Below are 16,733 nucleotides of genomic sequence, written 5' to 3'. Positions count from 1 at the left end.
CCTCCTGACACGCCCCTTTTAGCTCTGGTCGTTAAGCAGCACTGTGAAGGCCTAGGTCTTTTTAAATACGTCTAAAACCCGGTTCGATTATCGGTACTTGGACGACTTGTCTTTTAGATCGTCCAAGTGCTGATTTAGACCATTTTTTAGATGTTTTTCTGTTTCGATTATGAGCCACTTATTGTCTAATCCTCTGACGTTTGTTACTTCATGGCTTATTTTTTAATAATCTTTTGGACTCAGGCACTTTATCTTTAGCAATGGGTCAGATAGTGCTGCCCCCTGTCCTTATCTACTAAGTCTATCCTCTTCAGTACCTTGAATGTTTCGATCATGTCCCCTCTCAATCTCCTCTGTTCGAGGGAGAAGAAGCCCAGCTTCTCTAATCTTTCGCTGTATGGCAGCTCCTCCAACCCCTTTAACCATCTTAATTGCTCTTCTCTGGACCCTTTCGAGTAATACCGTAACCTTCTTCATGTACGGCGACCAGTGCTGGACGCAGTACTCCAGGTGAGACCGCACCATGGCCTGGTACAGCGGCATGATAACCTTCTCTGATCTGTTCGTGATCCCCTTCTTTATTATTCCTAGCATTCTGTTCGTCCTTTTCGCTGCCGTCGCACATTGCACGGACGGCTTCATCGACTTGTCGATCAGAACTCCTAAGTCCCTTTCCTGGGAGGTCTCTCCAAGTGCTGCCCCAGACATCCTATATTCGTTCATGACGATTTCTCATGTCTTAGGAAATATGATGTGTCTCTTAATATATTCGAAGACTACATTGGCTTCCTCTAAAGCAGAGGTGTCAAAGTCATAAAAACATAAGCATTGCCTCTGCCGGGTCAGACCAGGGGTCCATCGTGCCCAGCAGTCCGCTCCTGCGGCGGCTCCCCAGGTCCATGACCTGTAAGCTCTCCACCACCTAAATTGTTTATTCCCTAATCCTGAAGTACCCTGTATAGTAATCCTCTATCTATACCCTGTAATCCCTTTCTCCTTCAGGAAGTCATCCAATCCCTTTTTGAAACCCAATATTGTACTCTGTCCTATCACCTCTCCTGGAAGTGCATTCCAGGTGTCCACCACCCTCTGAGTGAAGAAGAACTTCCTAGCATTCATTTTGAATCTGTCTCCTTTCAGTTTTTCTGAATGACCTCTTGTTTTTGATGTCCCTGCTAGTCTGAAGAATCTGTCCCTCTCCACCTTCTCTATGCCTTTCATGATTTTATAAGTCTCCATCATGTCCCCTCTAAGTCTCCGCTTTTCCTAGCTTCTCTAGCCTTTCAGTATATGAAAGGTTTTCCATGCCCTTTATCACCTTTGTTGCTCTTCTCTGGACCCTCTCGAGTATCGCCATATCCTTCTTAAGATGCAGCGACCAGTATTGGAAGCAGTACTCCAGATACAGGCGCACCATCGCTTGATACAGCGGCAGGATAACTTCCTTCATTCTGGTAGTGATACCTTTTTTGATAATGCCCAACATTCTGTTCACCTTCTTTGAAGCCGCTGCACATTGTGCCGCTGGCTTCATCGTTGTATCCACCAATACACCCAAGTCTTTTTCTAGGTTGCCTTCCCCCAGTACCCTCCCTCCCATCGTATAGCTGTACATAGGGTTTCCTTTCCCTATGTGCAAGACTTTACATTTCTCTACATTGAAGCTCATCTGCCATCTTTTTGCCCACTCACCCAGCTTGTTCAGGTCACTTTGTAGTTCTTTGCATTCCTCAACAGTTCTGACCCTACTGGAGAGTTTTGTGTCGTCCCACAAATTTTATAACTTTGCACTTCGTCCCTGTTTTCAGGTCTTTAATGAATACATTGAACAGCAACGGTCCCAGCACTGACCCCTGTGGGACACCACTCGTGACCCCTTTCCAGTCAGAGTGGCCGCAATCCAGTCGGGTTTTAAGGATTTCCCCAATGAATATGCATGAGATCTATTAGCATACAATGAAAGCAGTGCATGCAAATAGATCTCATGCATATTCATTGGGGAAATCCTGAAAACTCGACTGGATTGCAACCCTCGAGGAGGGACTTTGACACCCTTGCTCTAAAGGCTCGCATTGCTTACAAAGTTATTTGCCTGTTTTTTTCACAGATTGGTTGGTAATTTTTCAGTTACTCAATTTTTTTCACATTCTTTTTATTTTTTCTACTAGGCTTCAAGATATATTTCTGATAAAATTTCCGGTATTAAAGAACAGAACATAAGAATAGTCTTACTGGGTCAGACCAATGGTCCATCTAGCCCAGTATCCCGTCTTCGCAGCCACAAGTACCTGGCAAAAACCCAAATAGTCAACAGAAAACAACAAAACCCAACAAAAGTGAAACTGCCTTCAGAACTGGGACGAAGGTTACTTTATTTCAAAATATGAGACCCAAATAGTAGCAGCATTCCATGCTATCATCCCATGTCTGTCTCAACAGCAGACTATGGACTTTTCCTTCAAGAATTTGTCCAAACCTTTATTAAAAGGTTTATGCTATAGGCAACAACTTGACTTTGTTTTCTTTCCGGGATGTCACTAGTTGGAACAAACTTTTAATGTACTTTTGTTTTTTATTTCATTGGTTGATGTAATTCCTCATATGACCGTCTGGTTTTCTTAAGATTTAAAATCACCTTAACTCTCAAGTTGGGGTTTGTGTAGTAGATAAATTCTGTATTAGATTACATTAGCACACAGTGTGCACAATGGAGGAGGTACTCTTCAATCCCTCGGGTTGGCAAGTGATACTAAAGTCAACCAGGCAGGAGCAGCAGAGCTTGGTTCTGCAACTAGAGCTGAAGAGGCAGAACCACGCACAAACTAGTTATACGGTACCACCCTGAATTTTTAAACTGCAGCCTTCTCTAATCCAGATCACAGTGAATTTTAGGGAAGTTAAACCATTAATTCATAACCAAAGGATAGCAAAGCTAATTCTTTTCTAAAAACAGAAGTAGCAAGATGAAAGAAAACCTGCAACAAACAGTTTTAACTGATTGGACACAGCTAATATCCTGAATCTCTTCCTTACCTGGGAGCCTCTTGTGAGCACGTGCAAAAACTGAATGCCAAAGAGCCTTGCTAGCTCACTGGTTCTACCAATCAGATCCAGCTGCTCTAAGATCTGGAGTGTCCCACGTACACGGCTGATATAATAATCCATCATTTTCCACCTGCACAAAGCAGAACATGATGCTTAGCTATAACAGAAGAATCCCACTCTCTTACTGTAAAACCTACATAGAAACATGAAGAGAGCAGTTTCCATGCACAGTACATTTCTAGGGATCTCTTGAAAAGTCAAAAAGCAGAATCGTGTACCTGTGAAAGTCTTATGTTGCACTTATGAACAGCTTTTAATGGTTACCAATTTCGTTTGGTCAAGCTTTTCCCTCAAAGAGTAATTTTATAAGAAGATGCTCAGGCTGTGAACAGGTGTTGTCACTTGTCTACAAAGCAACATATGTGCTTACATGCCTTTATAATGCAGCCAGTTTGAAAACTCCCGCACAAAGTTACATCTGCTCTGGGAAAGGATTAACTTTATGCATGTGTCAGTAAACATCAGAGTGTAGAAATGTCACATAATGCATAAGTGCCACCTCAAATATCGACTTCAGGTTAAATTTGGAATGTCCTGCCAAGCACTGCTCAGGCTTTGCCTACACCCATGCATATACCCCTAAACTGGCAACCAGCCACCTACCAACTGGGCTCCCGCTTGTCTCTCTTAGGGAAAGGAAGAGATAGTGGATGCTGCAGATTGACAGACTGGATGGGCCATTTGGACTTCATTTTTTTTATTTCGTTTTCTATTCTGTTCTCCCTAACGAAACCAGAACGGGTTACAGGATCATATATATAACAAAAGATTAGGTCCTACCATTGCTAATCTTCTAGTCCACACTCTATTCCTGGACTAGTGGGTTATTTTCCCATACTTGCCAGAGCTTGTAGGAAGCCTCATTACACAGAGTCTTGAGCCCCTCCCTCTTACCTTAGGATAAGAATCTCGTCTGTGACAAAGCAGCCACGAACATATGTTGAGGACAAAAGTGTTAGAGATTGGTACAGGGACACTCCAACAAATCTGCTCATAACAAGAAATTTTGAACAAATAGCATCATTGAAACAGGTCATTAAGCATTAGGAACCTGAAAAACAAAAAACTGTGCTTTAAGAAGACATAGTCTGCACTGTCAGAAGGGGGCGCCTGAACTAGGGTCCCCCCAAACTAAGTGCTAAACCCATTCTGATGGCACTCCTATAAAGGCTGATCAGAAAACAGAAATTCAGCTTACCAGTTCTTTGGAAAGGCAGACAATCAGCGAATCAGCAGAACCTAGGGTGGGTTCCAAGAATAAAGTGTGGATTTTCTCACAGATACTTCTCTCAGTCTTGCCACCTCCTTCATGAGGGATTCAAGCTGAAGACAGCTTGCACATGGAACTACTCCCTCTGTTTGGGTAACATTTTCTGTCTGCACAGAGACAGAAGCTGTAACCTGAGCAGCAGCATTGGTGACACAATGTTTCCCAGCCATACTGTGGCTGCAGAAGCACTTACACCTGGAAGAAAAAAGAAAGAATAGAAAAATCTTACCAAAACAATGCCTTGTTCCTGGTTGGCTGAAGAGCCAATGAATCAAAAAATTCTGCCTTGGGGCGACAGAGGAAAAGATAATGGTTGCTGCAGATGGGCACACTGGATGGGCCATTTAGCCTTTATCTGCCATCATGTTTCTATGTAAAAGCAGCATCCTGCTTGGCTGCCACATCAATCCTGTAAAACTTTATGAATGTATGCAGAGAGGACCAGGTAGCGGCCCTGCAAATTTCCTTCAAAGAGATCGCTGACGATTCTGCCCAAGAGGATGAGATGCCTCTGGTAGAATGAGCCCTCATCATGAAGAGGGGGGGGGGGGCTTCTTTCTGGCCACTATGGAAGCAGAGGTAATGGCCATATGGATCCATCTGTAAATGGTAGCCTTGGAAGCCGGCTTGCACTTGCGGGCAGGACCCGCCAGAACAAAGAGATGGTTGGAGAGACGAAAAGCATTCATAACCTTCATGGGCCTTGGCCCTTTTCTGCCGTCATCTTTCTATGTTTCTATGTTTCTATGTATCGCAAAAGGCTCTTGCACAAGTCCAGAGACCGCAACACCTGGTCCTGCTCCCTCGAACCAGAGGAAGCAAATGCAGGAAGCTGGGCTTCCTGATTAACGTGGAAAGCCAAGACCACTTTTGGAAGAAAGGAGGGCAAAGAGTGCAGCACCACACCAAAATCCATAATTCACAGAAAGGGATCACAGCAGAAAACAGCCTGAAGCTCTGAAACCATGCGGGTGGAGGTAATGGCCACTAGAAAAAGTCTTGACCGTAAGATTCATTAAGGATGGTTGCTCCAGAGGCTCTTTAGGCAGACAAGCCAGAGAGTGGAGAACATAGTTGAGTTTTCAAGTAAGACAGTGGAGCCGCAGCGGGGGTAAAGCCTCAGAGCACCCCACAGAAAATGGACGATATCCGGATGAGAGGCTAGGGAGCCCTTCAGGGGATTAAGGCCCATTCAAGAAAGACCAGCAATTTGGACTTGGAAAGAAACCACCACTAAGCCTTTCATTAGGCTGTCCTGAAGGAACTCCAGAATAAGAGGAACCGATGGGATAGACAGATCCTCTTGCTTCTGGACGTACTATGCTTGATCACATCTCCAAATCTTCATGTAGGCTGCCACTGTGGTCTTCTTCTTGCTGTGGAGGAGTGGCAACAACTACTGAAGAATAGCCGCTGCTAAGGCTGCGTGCTCAATAGCCAGACCAAAGCGGTCCGTATCTTATATCGCAATCGGGCCCTGCGTGAGAAGGCAAGGATGACAAGGGAGCCAGAGCCCCTTATTCTGCTTCAGCAAAACCAGTTTGGCATACCACAGGCGCCTCTGCCAGTTGGGTGCAACAAGGATCACTTGAAGTTGCAAGTTTATTTAAAATTTGTTAATCCGCTTATCAATTTTCATAATTAGTTTTTGATCTTTTAGGTTCTTTTAATTAATATTACATGACTAGTGGTTGGATGAGGGAGTTATGAGATTAAAACTACTTAGATAATTCTATAAAGCACAGTTACTTACCCTAACAGGTGTTATCCAGGGACAGCAGGCAGATATTCTCTACATGTGGGTGACATCATCTACGGAGCCCCGATCGGACACTCTCGCAAGCAAATTTGCTTGAAGATCTTCAAGCTTGTGAGTGTACCGTGCATGCGCGTGTGCCTTCACGCCCGAGTCAGGGCACGTGTCTCCTCAGTGTGGCCTCAGTTCAGATAGCTAGCAAAGAAGCCAACCCGGGGTGGTGGGTGGGTTGCGAGAATATCTGCCTGCTATCCCTGGATAACACCTGTTACGGTAAGTAACTGTGCTTTATCCCAGGACAAGCAGGCAGCATATTCTCTACATGTGGGTGACCTCCAAGCTAACCAAAAAGGGGTGGAGGGAGAGTTGGCAATTTAGGAGAACAGATTACGCAAAACAGACTGGCCAAACTGGCTGTCTCATCTGGAAAAGGTATCCAGACAATAGTGAAAGGTGAAGGTATGAACCAAGGACCATGTGGCGGCCTTGCAGAGCTCCTCAATGGGAGTGGACCTGAGGAAAGCAACAGAAGCCGCCATCGCTCCCGTGACCCGACCCTGCAGAGGGAGACCAGCATGAGCGTAGCAGAAAGAAATACAAGCAGCCAACCGTAGGATAAGGTGTGCTTGGACCCGGGACGCCCCAACCGATTTGGATCAAAATATATGAATAGTTGGGGAGCAGTCTGATGAGCCTGAGTGCGGTGAAGATAGAAAGCCAACGCCCTCTTACAGTCAAGAGTGTGGAGCGCCACTTCTCCAAGATGAGAATGGGGCTTAGGAAAAAATACAGGAAGAACAATGGATTGGTTGAGGTGAAAATCCGAAACCACCTTAGGCAAGAATTTAGGATGGGTGCGGAGAACCACCTTATCATGATGAAAAACGGTGAAAGGGGGATCCGCCACCAAAGCCTGCAGCTCACTGACCCTGCGAGCGGACGTGAGAGCAATAAGGAACACCACTTTCCAATTTAGATATTTCAGATGAGCCCGATTGATAAGTTCAAAAGGAGACTTCATCAACTGAGCAAGGACAACATTAAGATCCCAAACCACCGGAGGAGGTTTGAGAGGAAGATGAACATTGAAAAGGCCTTTCAAAAACTGGGAAACAACCGGATGAACAGAGAGTGATTTCTCCTCCAGCGGCTGGTGATGGCACTAAGGTAGACTCAAATCGAAAACGACTTGAGTCCAGACCGAGACAACTGCAAGAGATAGTCCAGTATGGAAGACAAGGAGGCAGAACACTCAGTGTCGAACACTAGAAGGAAAATTTCGTCCACTTCTGGGAATAACACTGGCGAGTGGACCGTTTTCTGGAAGCCTTGAGAACATCCCAAACAGATTGAGAAAACTGGAACGAGGCAGTTAGGTGCTGAGATACCAAGCTGTCAAATGCAGAGACTGCAGGTTGAGATGAAGAAGAGAGCCTTGACTCTGAGAAAGCAGAGAAGGAAAAACTAGAAGAAGAAGAGGCTCCCTGGCGCTGAGTTGAAGCAGCAGGGAGAACAAGGGCTGTCTGGGCTACCGAGGAGCTATTAGAATCATGGTGGCGTGAACAGACTTGAGTGTGACTAGAGTCTTCAGAATCAAAGGAAACAGAGGGAACACATAGAGAAACAGGCCCATCCAGTCCAGGAGGAACGCATCCACCTCGAGTCAGTGTGGAGAATAGATCCAGGTGCAGAATCGAGGCAGCTTGTGGTTTAGGGGGGAAGCAAGCAGATCTACCTGTGGGGTCCCCCACCGAGCGAACACCTGACGCAGAATCAACAAATTGAGAGACCATTCGTGAGGTTGCAGAAGGCGACTGAGATTGTCGGCCAGGCAGTTCTGCTGGCCCTGAATGTAGACCGCCCTGAGAAAGATGTTGTGGCGGATCGCCCAGTCCCAAATCCTCAGAGCTTCTTGGCAAAGAGACAGGGAACCCGTGCCCCCCAGTTTGTTGATATAATACATGGCCACCTGGTTGCCCGTCCGCACGAGGACCATGTGGTCGCAAAGCAGATGAAGGAAGGCCTTGAGAGCGTTGAAAATGGCTCGAAGCTCCAACAGATTGATGTGACAGCGCCGCTCCTCGCTGGACCAAGGCCCTTGCGTCCGGAGGCCGTCAAGGTAAGCCCCCCCAAGCGTAGGCAGACGAGTACGTCGTCAGGACCTTCTGCGCTGGGGATGCATGAAACAGAAAACCTCTGGAAAGATTGGAACAGCGCATCCACCAGAGGAGAGATTGTTTCAAGGAAGGAGTCACTGCAATCTGGCAAGAGACCGGATCGCGATCCTGACGCCACTGCGAGGCGAAGTCTGGCAAAAGGCGTCACATGAACGGTGGAGGCCATGTGCCCAAGCAGGATCATCATGCTCTTGGCCAAGATGGTCAAAAGAAGAGACACCTGTCGGCAAAGGCGGGTGAGAGTCTCCTGACGCGGTCGAGGCAGGAACGAGCGGAGACAAAGCGTATCTAACACCGCCCCGATGAACTAGAGAGATTGGGACAGACATAACTGGGATTTTGGGAAGTTGATCTCGAAACCCAGACGTTCAAGGAACAAAATAGAAACATAGAAAGATGACAGCAGAAAAGGGCTATAGCCCATCAAGTCTGCCCACTCTACTGTCCCACCCCATTAAGTCAGAGTGCTGCTCGACCCACGTAGAGATCCCACTGGATATCCCATCTATTCTTAAAGTCGAGCACGCTAGTCTGTTGGGTCGCTGAGATAACCTCCGATCAAGATGACGCTTTGATGAGCCAGTCATTGAGGTACGAGAAAACCTGAAGACTCTGCGTTCACAGGGCTGCGTCAACCACCACCAGATACTTCGTGAATACCCTCAGGGAAGACGCGAGGCGGAAGGGGAGAACACGGTACCGTAGATGGAGATTCCCCACCTGAAATCTCAAGAACTGGCGAGAGGCCGGATGAATCGGGATGTGCGTGTAGGCCTCTTTCAGATCCAGGGAGCATAACGAGTCCCCCTCGTCCATTAGGGGGTATAATGTCGGAAGAGAGAGCATGCAAAACTTTTCCTTGACCAGGCATTTGTTGAGAGCCCTCAGATCGAGAATGGGACACAAGTCCCCGGTTTTCTTGGGGACCAGGAAAAAACGGGAGTAAAACCCCGAGTTCCACTGGCACTCCGGGACCTCCTCGACTGCCCGGAGGCGGAGGAGAGCCTGGGCCTCCTAAAGCAGAAAGGGCTGGGCCGGAGGCACATGCCGAAAGCGAAGAGAGTACCCCTCCTGAATTATGGTGAGAACCTAGGAGTTGGTTGTCAGCAACTCCCACTGATGTTAAAAAAGATGAAGCCGACCCCCGATGGGTAGGGGGGAAGACTGATGGATGAAAGACACTGGCGTGCTCCGACCGGAATTGTCAAAAGGACGGTGCCGGCTTTGGTGCCGCAGGCAGCTGAGGTTTTGAAGGACGCTACTGTTGCTGAGGCCACCGAGGAGGCAGACGAGATCGAGGAGGGGTGGATTTTTGCAGATAGCACCATGGAGGAAGCTTATACTGCTTAGCAGGGGGGGGCTCTCGCTTTAGGTCGCACCAGGGAGGCACAGGATTGCTCATGTTCCGACAGGTGTTTCATAGCTGCCTCGATCGAGTCATCAAAGAGCTCGTTCCCCACACAAGTGAGATTTTGTCAGGCGATCCTGCAAATTTGGTTCCCTGTCCACGATGCGCAGCCAGGCCAAGCCACCGCAAACCGCCACCGCAAAGGCCGTGACCTGGGGTGACAGCTCAAAGGAGTCGTATGCGGCCTGGAGCATATAGAGACGGACCTGGGACAACGTCTCCAGAAGTTGGCGGAACGCCGGCTGACAGCAAGTAGGTATGTCAGGAAGGAAAGACTACAGAACCTTTAGGCAGTGCTTGAGATAAGAGATGAAAGTAAAATTATAACTGAGGACACGGTTTGCCATCATTGAGTTCTGGTAGAGCCGGCGACCAAACTTATCCATCGTCCCACCCTCAGCGAGGATTCCACAACCAGGGACTGATGGGAAAGCTGCGCCTTTTCGAAACCCTTACACGGAACTGTGCGGTATCGAGATTCCATTTTGGAAGGGATGGCAGGAATGGCATAAGGTGTCTCCAGATTGTGGAAGAAGGTCTGTTTCAGAACCTGATTCAGATGAAGCCGCAAAGACTCCCTAGGAGGATGAGGAAGCTCCAACTCATCCAGATATTCCTGGGTGTACCGGGATTCAGACTGGAGGTCCAGTTGAAGAGCCTTACCCATGTCCAAGACAAACCTTGCAAAGGAGGAGGTCCGAGAGGAAGAAAGGTGAGGAGGATCTGGAACGTCGAGCCGCCGAAAAGGACAGGGACGCCTCCCTAGAACAGAGAGCAGGCATGTCCGAGTCTTGAGAAAAAGACAAAGAGGACGCCCTGCTCTGAGCCCCAGGGAGGTAAAAGAGCGCCCATGCTGCATCCTACTGGGGTAAGAGCACGGAGTATGAGGAACGGGAGAAGAGACCAACTTCCCCGACAGCTTTGAGGGAGGAGTCCTCAACCTAGAACCACCCCGACCCGGGGAGACAGACGGGGAGGGCCGCCCACGAGAACGAGAGATGTGTCTCGACCGCACCGAAGCCTCAAAATGCCCCGAGGTCCGCGGGACAGGAGACCTACCCTGGCGAGGTGAGTCCCTCGGCCGCTTCGAGGGTGGAAGCCTCGAAGAAGAAGCGGCTTTGGAGGGGTGCTTCGATCGAGGCGCACAGGCCGGAGACCCAAGCCTCGAAGCAGCAGGGGAAGACCCACTAGAAGAGAGCCTGCGAGACCGCTCCCGAGGGGCGTCGAGTGGGCGCTCAGGCTGGCCTGCCGAGAGCGAGGTCAAGCCCGGAGCAAGCTGGCTTAGAACCGAGGAGATCTGCGTTTTCAGAATGGCCTTCAGCATGTCCTTGAACATCGGCACCGAGACCATTGGATCAGGCCTTACAGGTGCAGTAGTGCGCTCCGAGGGCGACCTCGATGAAGAGTATTCCCGTTGTGTGGAGGCACGCTTAGAAGGAGGTCTTGACGGGGCACGGCCCACCGCACCCCCTGAGACCCCCGGGAAGGCTTCTTCGCTAGTGAACCTAAGGGAGGAAGAGGAGACTTACCCGAGGCCACAGGTTTTGTCAGGGAAGCCACCAAAGCCTTGATGAAAGAGGGCGACTTCGATGAAGCCGAGGCCTTCGAGGCCACAGGATCCATGGAACCAAACAACTCGAGGATCCACGCCCGTCTCCTTCAAAGTGCCCACGGTTGGAGGGTAGCACAGCGAGGGCAGGATTCAGTCCGATGGTCAGCCCCGAGGCACTTGATGCACCAATGGTGGGGGGGGGGGGGGGGTCAGTAATAGAGATCACCCGACCGCAGTGAGTGCACTTTTTAAATCCAGTGATTGGTCGGGACATAGGGTCGGAGCGTTGCCGCAGTCACGCGAGGCTCGTCGGCCTAGTCAGACCCGGAGCCCCAGGTCAACGTTAACACGGTAAAATTTTTTTTTTTTAAATGAAACGCGCCACACAGCGACTCACCCGCAAACAAAAAATTGAAGCAAGCCGCGGTGCAAGAGGCACTGCGGAAAATGAAGAACTGAGGCCACACTGAGGAGAAGCACGCCCTGACTCGGGCGGGAAGGCACACGCTCATGCGCGGTACACTCGCAAGCTTGAAGATCTTCAAGCAAGTTTGCTTGCTAGAGTGTCCGATCGGGGCTCCGTAGATGACGTCACCCACATGTAGAGAATATGCTGCCTGCTTGTCTTGGGATAAATTGCTGTTATTTATATAAATTATCATAGTATTAATTTTAATTATTAATTTGCATTTTGGTAACTTAAGAATTAAATTAGAATCGTTCTATTTATTACATGTAGTATTTAAATTTTTCTTGTATTGTTATTATATTGTAGGGTGGATGCTAATGAAAATTTTTAAGGGGAAATACTTAAGATGCCTGGGGGGGTTGGGTTACTTGTCTATATGTGCGCTTTCAAGTAGTCAAATGTTTTGGGGGAGGGTAGGGTGATTTTATGGTAGGGGTGAGGACGTGTATTGATCAAAGGGTGTTGTTGGGTATAAATGTAACTAAGGGATATATCTTGTGGTACCATTTTTTTTTAAAATACAGCATAATGAGTCTGAAATTATTTTCTCTTAATATCATTGGTCTCAATCATCCGATAAAGAGGAAAAAAATGCTTAACTTCTTAAATAAAAACAAACCGACTCTATAATGGTAACTCAACCCACGAGGAGGACCCGTTGTGCTAAAATACAGCTCAGAGGTATAAAACTCTAAAGAGGAGGAGGTAACCCCCTCTTAGGAAAAAGAGTTTATTTTCCAATCATGTCGTGGGTTGAGTTACCATTATAGAGTCGGTTTGTTTTTGTTTACACAGTATCTTTTCTGACTCTCCTTTGTTACATTGTCCCTGTTGATAGTGGTAACTTCTTAAATAAACAAAATGCGGACATATACTATATACAAAAGACTCATTTGAATGCCACTGAAGCAAAAAAGCTAAAAGGTGGATAGGTTATAAAATCACTCTATTAATGGCTGCAGATCACAGGAAATATAGACACATAATATGATAGCAGATAAGAACTTTCATCCATTCTGTTTGCCCAGTTTCATTCCTGGTGCAGTATCATGGAGCACAATTTTCCCTACACATTACATTAGGAACTTCTATTCCGCCTATACCTTGCAGTTCAACTACAAATAAAAAAGATGTGAGCTAAATCTAAACTCTTTCCCCCCCCCCCCCCCCCCCCAATGCTTATCCAGGACTTGTGGAATTCTGCTTTTATTTTTGCTTCCACTGTCTCCCCTAGGAGGACATTTTAGGTATTCACTGCTCTGTGTGAAAAAAATATTTTCCGAGATACACTAAATCAAACTCTCACCTCCTAGAAACATCACATAATGTCCTCTTGTATATTGAGCATTCTTTGCTCTAAAAAGACTGCCTCTTCATTTATAACTTTGAGGTACTTGAATGTCTCTATCAAATCATCTCTCCTCTAGGTTTCACAGGTCTTTTAGTGTAAATCCTGCACCATTTTGACTGTCTCTGTACTATCTTTAGAGATAATAAGACAATAGTGCAAACTGTGGCCCACAGACTAAGGGGCAGAATAGCCAAGATGATAAAGAGGTTTCAAATTATGGAAAAAGACTATAGGCTAGATGCACTAAAGATACCAACTTGATCACTGTTGGCCGATTCTCCAGCAGCAATCGATGTGCTATCAAGTTTGCATGCAAATGTGACTGATCAATTGCTCAGTGAGCGATTAACACATGCGCAGAGTCCTAACAGCAGTGACAGGGGAAGCAACCTCCTGTCACTCCTGTTAAGGTTTTTTATTTTAATGGCACAGATGTGTGTGTGCTACACACGCACAATCTGTCCCATTTAAAAAAAAACAAAAAAGCCCCCCTGCGCCACCGTCCCCCTCGAACCCCCCAAAATGGTAGGAGGGATGCTCACTCCCTCCTGTCATCCTGACTGACCCCCGCCAAAACGACAGGACAGATGCCTACTCCCTCCTGCCACCGGAGGTCCCCTCATGCCTTTTAAGTTGGGAGCAGGAGGGGTGCTCAGTTCCTCCTTCTCCAAGGCTAGCAAGTATAAAATGCTGGACATTCCCCTCCCCGGTGCAACATTTGATGCACGGGGAGGAACCTAAGGCCCTGATTGGCTCAGACCTCTCCCCCTTGGGAAGAGTCGTAGGCATCTGAGCCAATCAGGGACTTCCTTTGGCTCCTCCCCCTTGTATCTGGGATACAGAGAAAGGAGCTAAGGAAGTCCCTGAGGCATCTGAGCCAATCAGGGCCTTAGGCCCCTCCCCACGCATAATGTGATGCATGGGGCGGGGAAGGCCTGTCATTGTAGACTTTTTTGGGGGGTGGGGGGGGTAAGGCCCTGATTGACTTGACCAATTGGCTTGACCAATCAGGGCTTTAGGCTCCTCCCTCAGTATCCTGGATACAGAGGGTGGTGCCTAAGGCCTAATTGACTCAGATGCCTTTAGCCTCACTCTTTGGGAGGGGCCTTAGGCGTCTCAACCAATCAGGGCCTCTGGCCCCTTCATGTGCATTACATGATGCAGCATGAAGGCATTTAGACAGGTGGGTCCGAAGCGGGAGCCTGAGAGCGGGCTTCCTGCTTCCAACATTTTTAAAAGGTATGGAGGAGGTTCATGGAGGCATCCGGTGGCAGGAGGAAGTAGGCATCCCTCCTGCCATTTGTTTTGAATTGGGGATGGGATAGTGGCTTGAGGGTGCCTGGATCGGGGGGGGGGGGGGGGAGTGTTTGTCAGGGGTAATTGGAGAGGGCTGTCATCGGCTGGTTCTCTTTTAATTTTAATCCTCATTGTATGAATTCCTGTCACAAATTATCTTGCTGCACAGGATGACTTTCATGTAAAGATTTTTTCTTAAAGAAACTGTTTTTCAAGTTATTTTTGAAGATTATTTATGGATTATAATTCGATATCCGATTATAAGAAATATAGTGTTTGACACTACTCTTGTTTTCTCTAATGGTTTGTATTCTATGGGGGTAGATGGAGAATTTTTGTATATTTTTAAGTCTCCTAACTGGTGCTGCCCGATTCAGGGAAAAAAAATTTTGATTCGATTCAGCCTATTGAATTGGTTTTTCGATTCGATTTTCCTGCCCAATTGGGTGGTTTTTTTTTTTAAACATCCTGGTGGGTTTATTTTATAACCTCTTCACCCCTTTTATAGCCTCTTCACCCCCTTTGCCTTCTCCTAACCACACTGGCGCTGTGGTGTAAACAAACAAAAATGACTTTTCCTCTCTCTGTTAAATCCTAGCTCACGTTTGCGGTCTAACACCAGCTCTGGCAGGATACACATTTCAAATCTGACATATTGTAATCACAAAACAGAAAATAAAATTAGTTTTTCTACCTTTTGTTGTCTAGTCATTATTCAAATCTTGTTGGTTCCAGGCTCTGGTTGTCTTCTGATAACTTGCTTGCCAGGGTCTCCTGTCTTCTTTCTGCATGCTAACCATCCATCTGTCATCTCTGTCCTCCCCTTCCGTTTCCCTTCCCTCCCCCAGAAGTCTGGCATCTTTTCTTTTTTTCATCTCCATCCACAGATCCACCTTTTCTCAACTACCCTTTCATCCAGCATCTCTCCCTCCTTTCCCACCACCCCAGGGTCCACCATCTCTCCCTTTCTTTTCCCAACTAACCTCTTATCCAGTATCTCTATCCCCCCTCCACACCATCCCTTGTGTCCAACATCTCTCCCTTTCTGTTCCTTCCCTCCCTAAATCCCATTGTCCATCATCTCTCTCCCTCTCTTCTATTTTCAGACCCATTATTTCTCACCCTCCCAAAGTCCGGCATATGCACGTCACTTTGAACACCCCCCCTTCTTTCCCTCCGTGTACTTCTACACCAGGGCCCCCCTCTCCTGAAGGTCTGTCCCCCCCTTCAGGCCTGCACCTCCTTCTGAAGGCCTGCACCCCACCCCTAAAGGCCTGTTTGTCCCCCCTGAAGGCTTGTGCCACCATTCCTGAAGGCCTGTTTCCCCCTTGAAGGCTTGTCCCCCCCCTTAAAGGCATGTCCCCCCCTTAAAGGTCTGCATCCCACCCCTGAATAATAATAATAATAACAGCTTATATACCGCAATACCGTTAAGTTCTATGCGGTTTACAATAGATTAAGCGAGGTACAAATTGAATGAATTTAAGAGGGGGGAAGAGGAGAGTTAATAGGACCGGAAATGCGTTGTTGAGAAGAAAGAGATTAATAGGACAGAGGAATCACTATGGAGGAGAAAGAAGATGAGTGGGTCTGTTGTCTAGATACTTTAGGAACAGTTGAGTTTTTAGATGTTTTCTGAATTCCTCATAAGTAGTGGGCGAAAGCAGTTAGAAACATAGAAGATGACGGCAGATAAGGGCCATAGCCCATCAGGTCTGCCCACTCTACTGACCCACCCCAAAGTCTACTATCCTAGGGATCCCACTCCTGGTGACAGATTCCCTTGGCTTAACCCTCTAAGGGATCCCACATGGGCATCCCATTTGCTCTTCTTTTTTTTTTTTTTTAATTCTTTATTTAAATTTTAAACAACAATTCACAAGCGTAATCTTGTCCCATGCAATACAGAGAAAGAAAACAGATTTCACCAAAATAATATATCAGATTTGAACAAAACATTTCAAATTTGAAATAAAACATTTTATCCCTTCCTTAGACCACAATGAGAGGGGTGTGATAATCATATAATATTGGAGACATAAATTAAAGAATTTAATTCAGAGGAAAAGGCTTAGTGAGGCACGGCTACCCTCTAATTATATTATATTCCATTCTACATCATACCTTGGTAATCTTTTTAACTCTTAGAAACTCCTTTAAATGTTCTGAAGAAAAGAAAACATATTTGACTCCCAAGTACCTTACCAAACATTTACAAGGGTAAGCTAGTAGAAATGTAGCACCCAATTTAAGAGCTTCTTGTCTTAAGGAAAGAAAATCTTTCCTTCACTCCTGAGTCACTTTAGAAACGTCTGGATAAATCCAAATACGTTGTGCTCCAAATAATTT

At 46.9% G+C, this 16,733-nt stretch overlaps 1 protein-coding gene across 4 annotated transcripts in view; it reads right to left on the bottom strand.

The window, feature by feature from the left end:
- REV3L (REV3 like, DNA directed polymerase zeta catalytic subunit) overlaps positions 1-16,733 on the bottom strand; it is a 696,072-nt gene that overhangs the window by 125,666 nt on the left and 553,673 nt on the right. For all 4 annotated transcript variants that reach the window (XM_033939819.1, XM_033939820.1, XM_033939822.1 and 1 more), the window contains one exon: positions 3,034-3,175. In XM_033939819.1, the coding sequence (XP_033795710.1) occupies positions 3,034-3,175 (142 nt within the window). The remainder of the gene's footprint in view (positions 1-3,033; positions 3,176-16,733) is intronic.

Source organism: Geotrypetes seraphini, chromosome 3, assembly GCF_902459505.1.
Source record: "Geotrypetes seraphini chromosome 3, aGeoSer1.1, whole genome shotgun sequence".
In the NCBI taxonomy this organism is placed as follows: domain Eukaryota; kingdom Metazoa; phylum Chordata; class Amphibia; order Gymnophiona; family Dermophiidae; genus Geotrypetes; species Geotrypetes seraphini.
The sequence above is the reverse complement of the archived record's forward strand: the minus strand, read 5'-3'. Positions and strand labels throughout refer to the sequence as shown.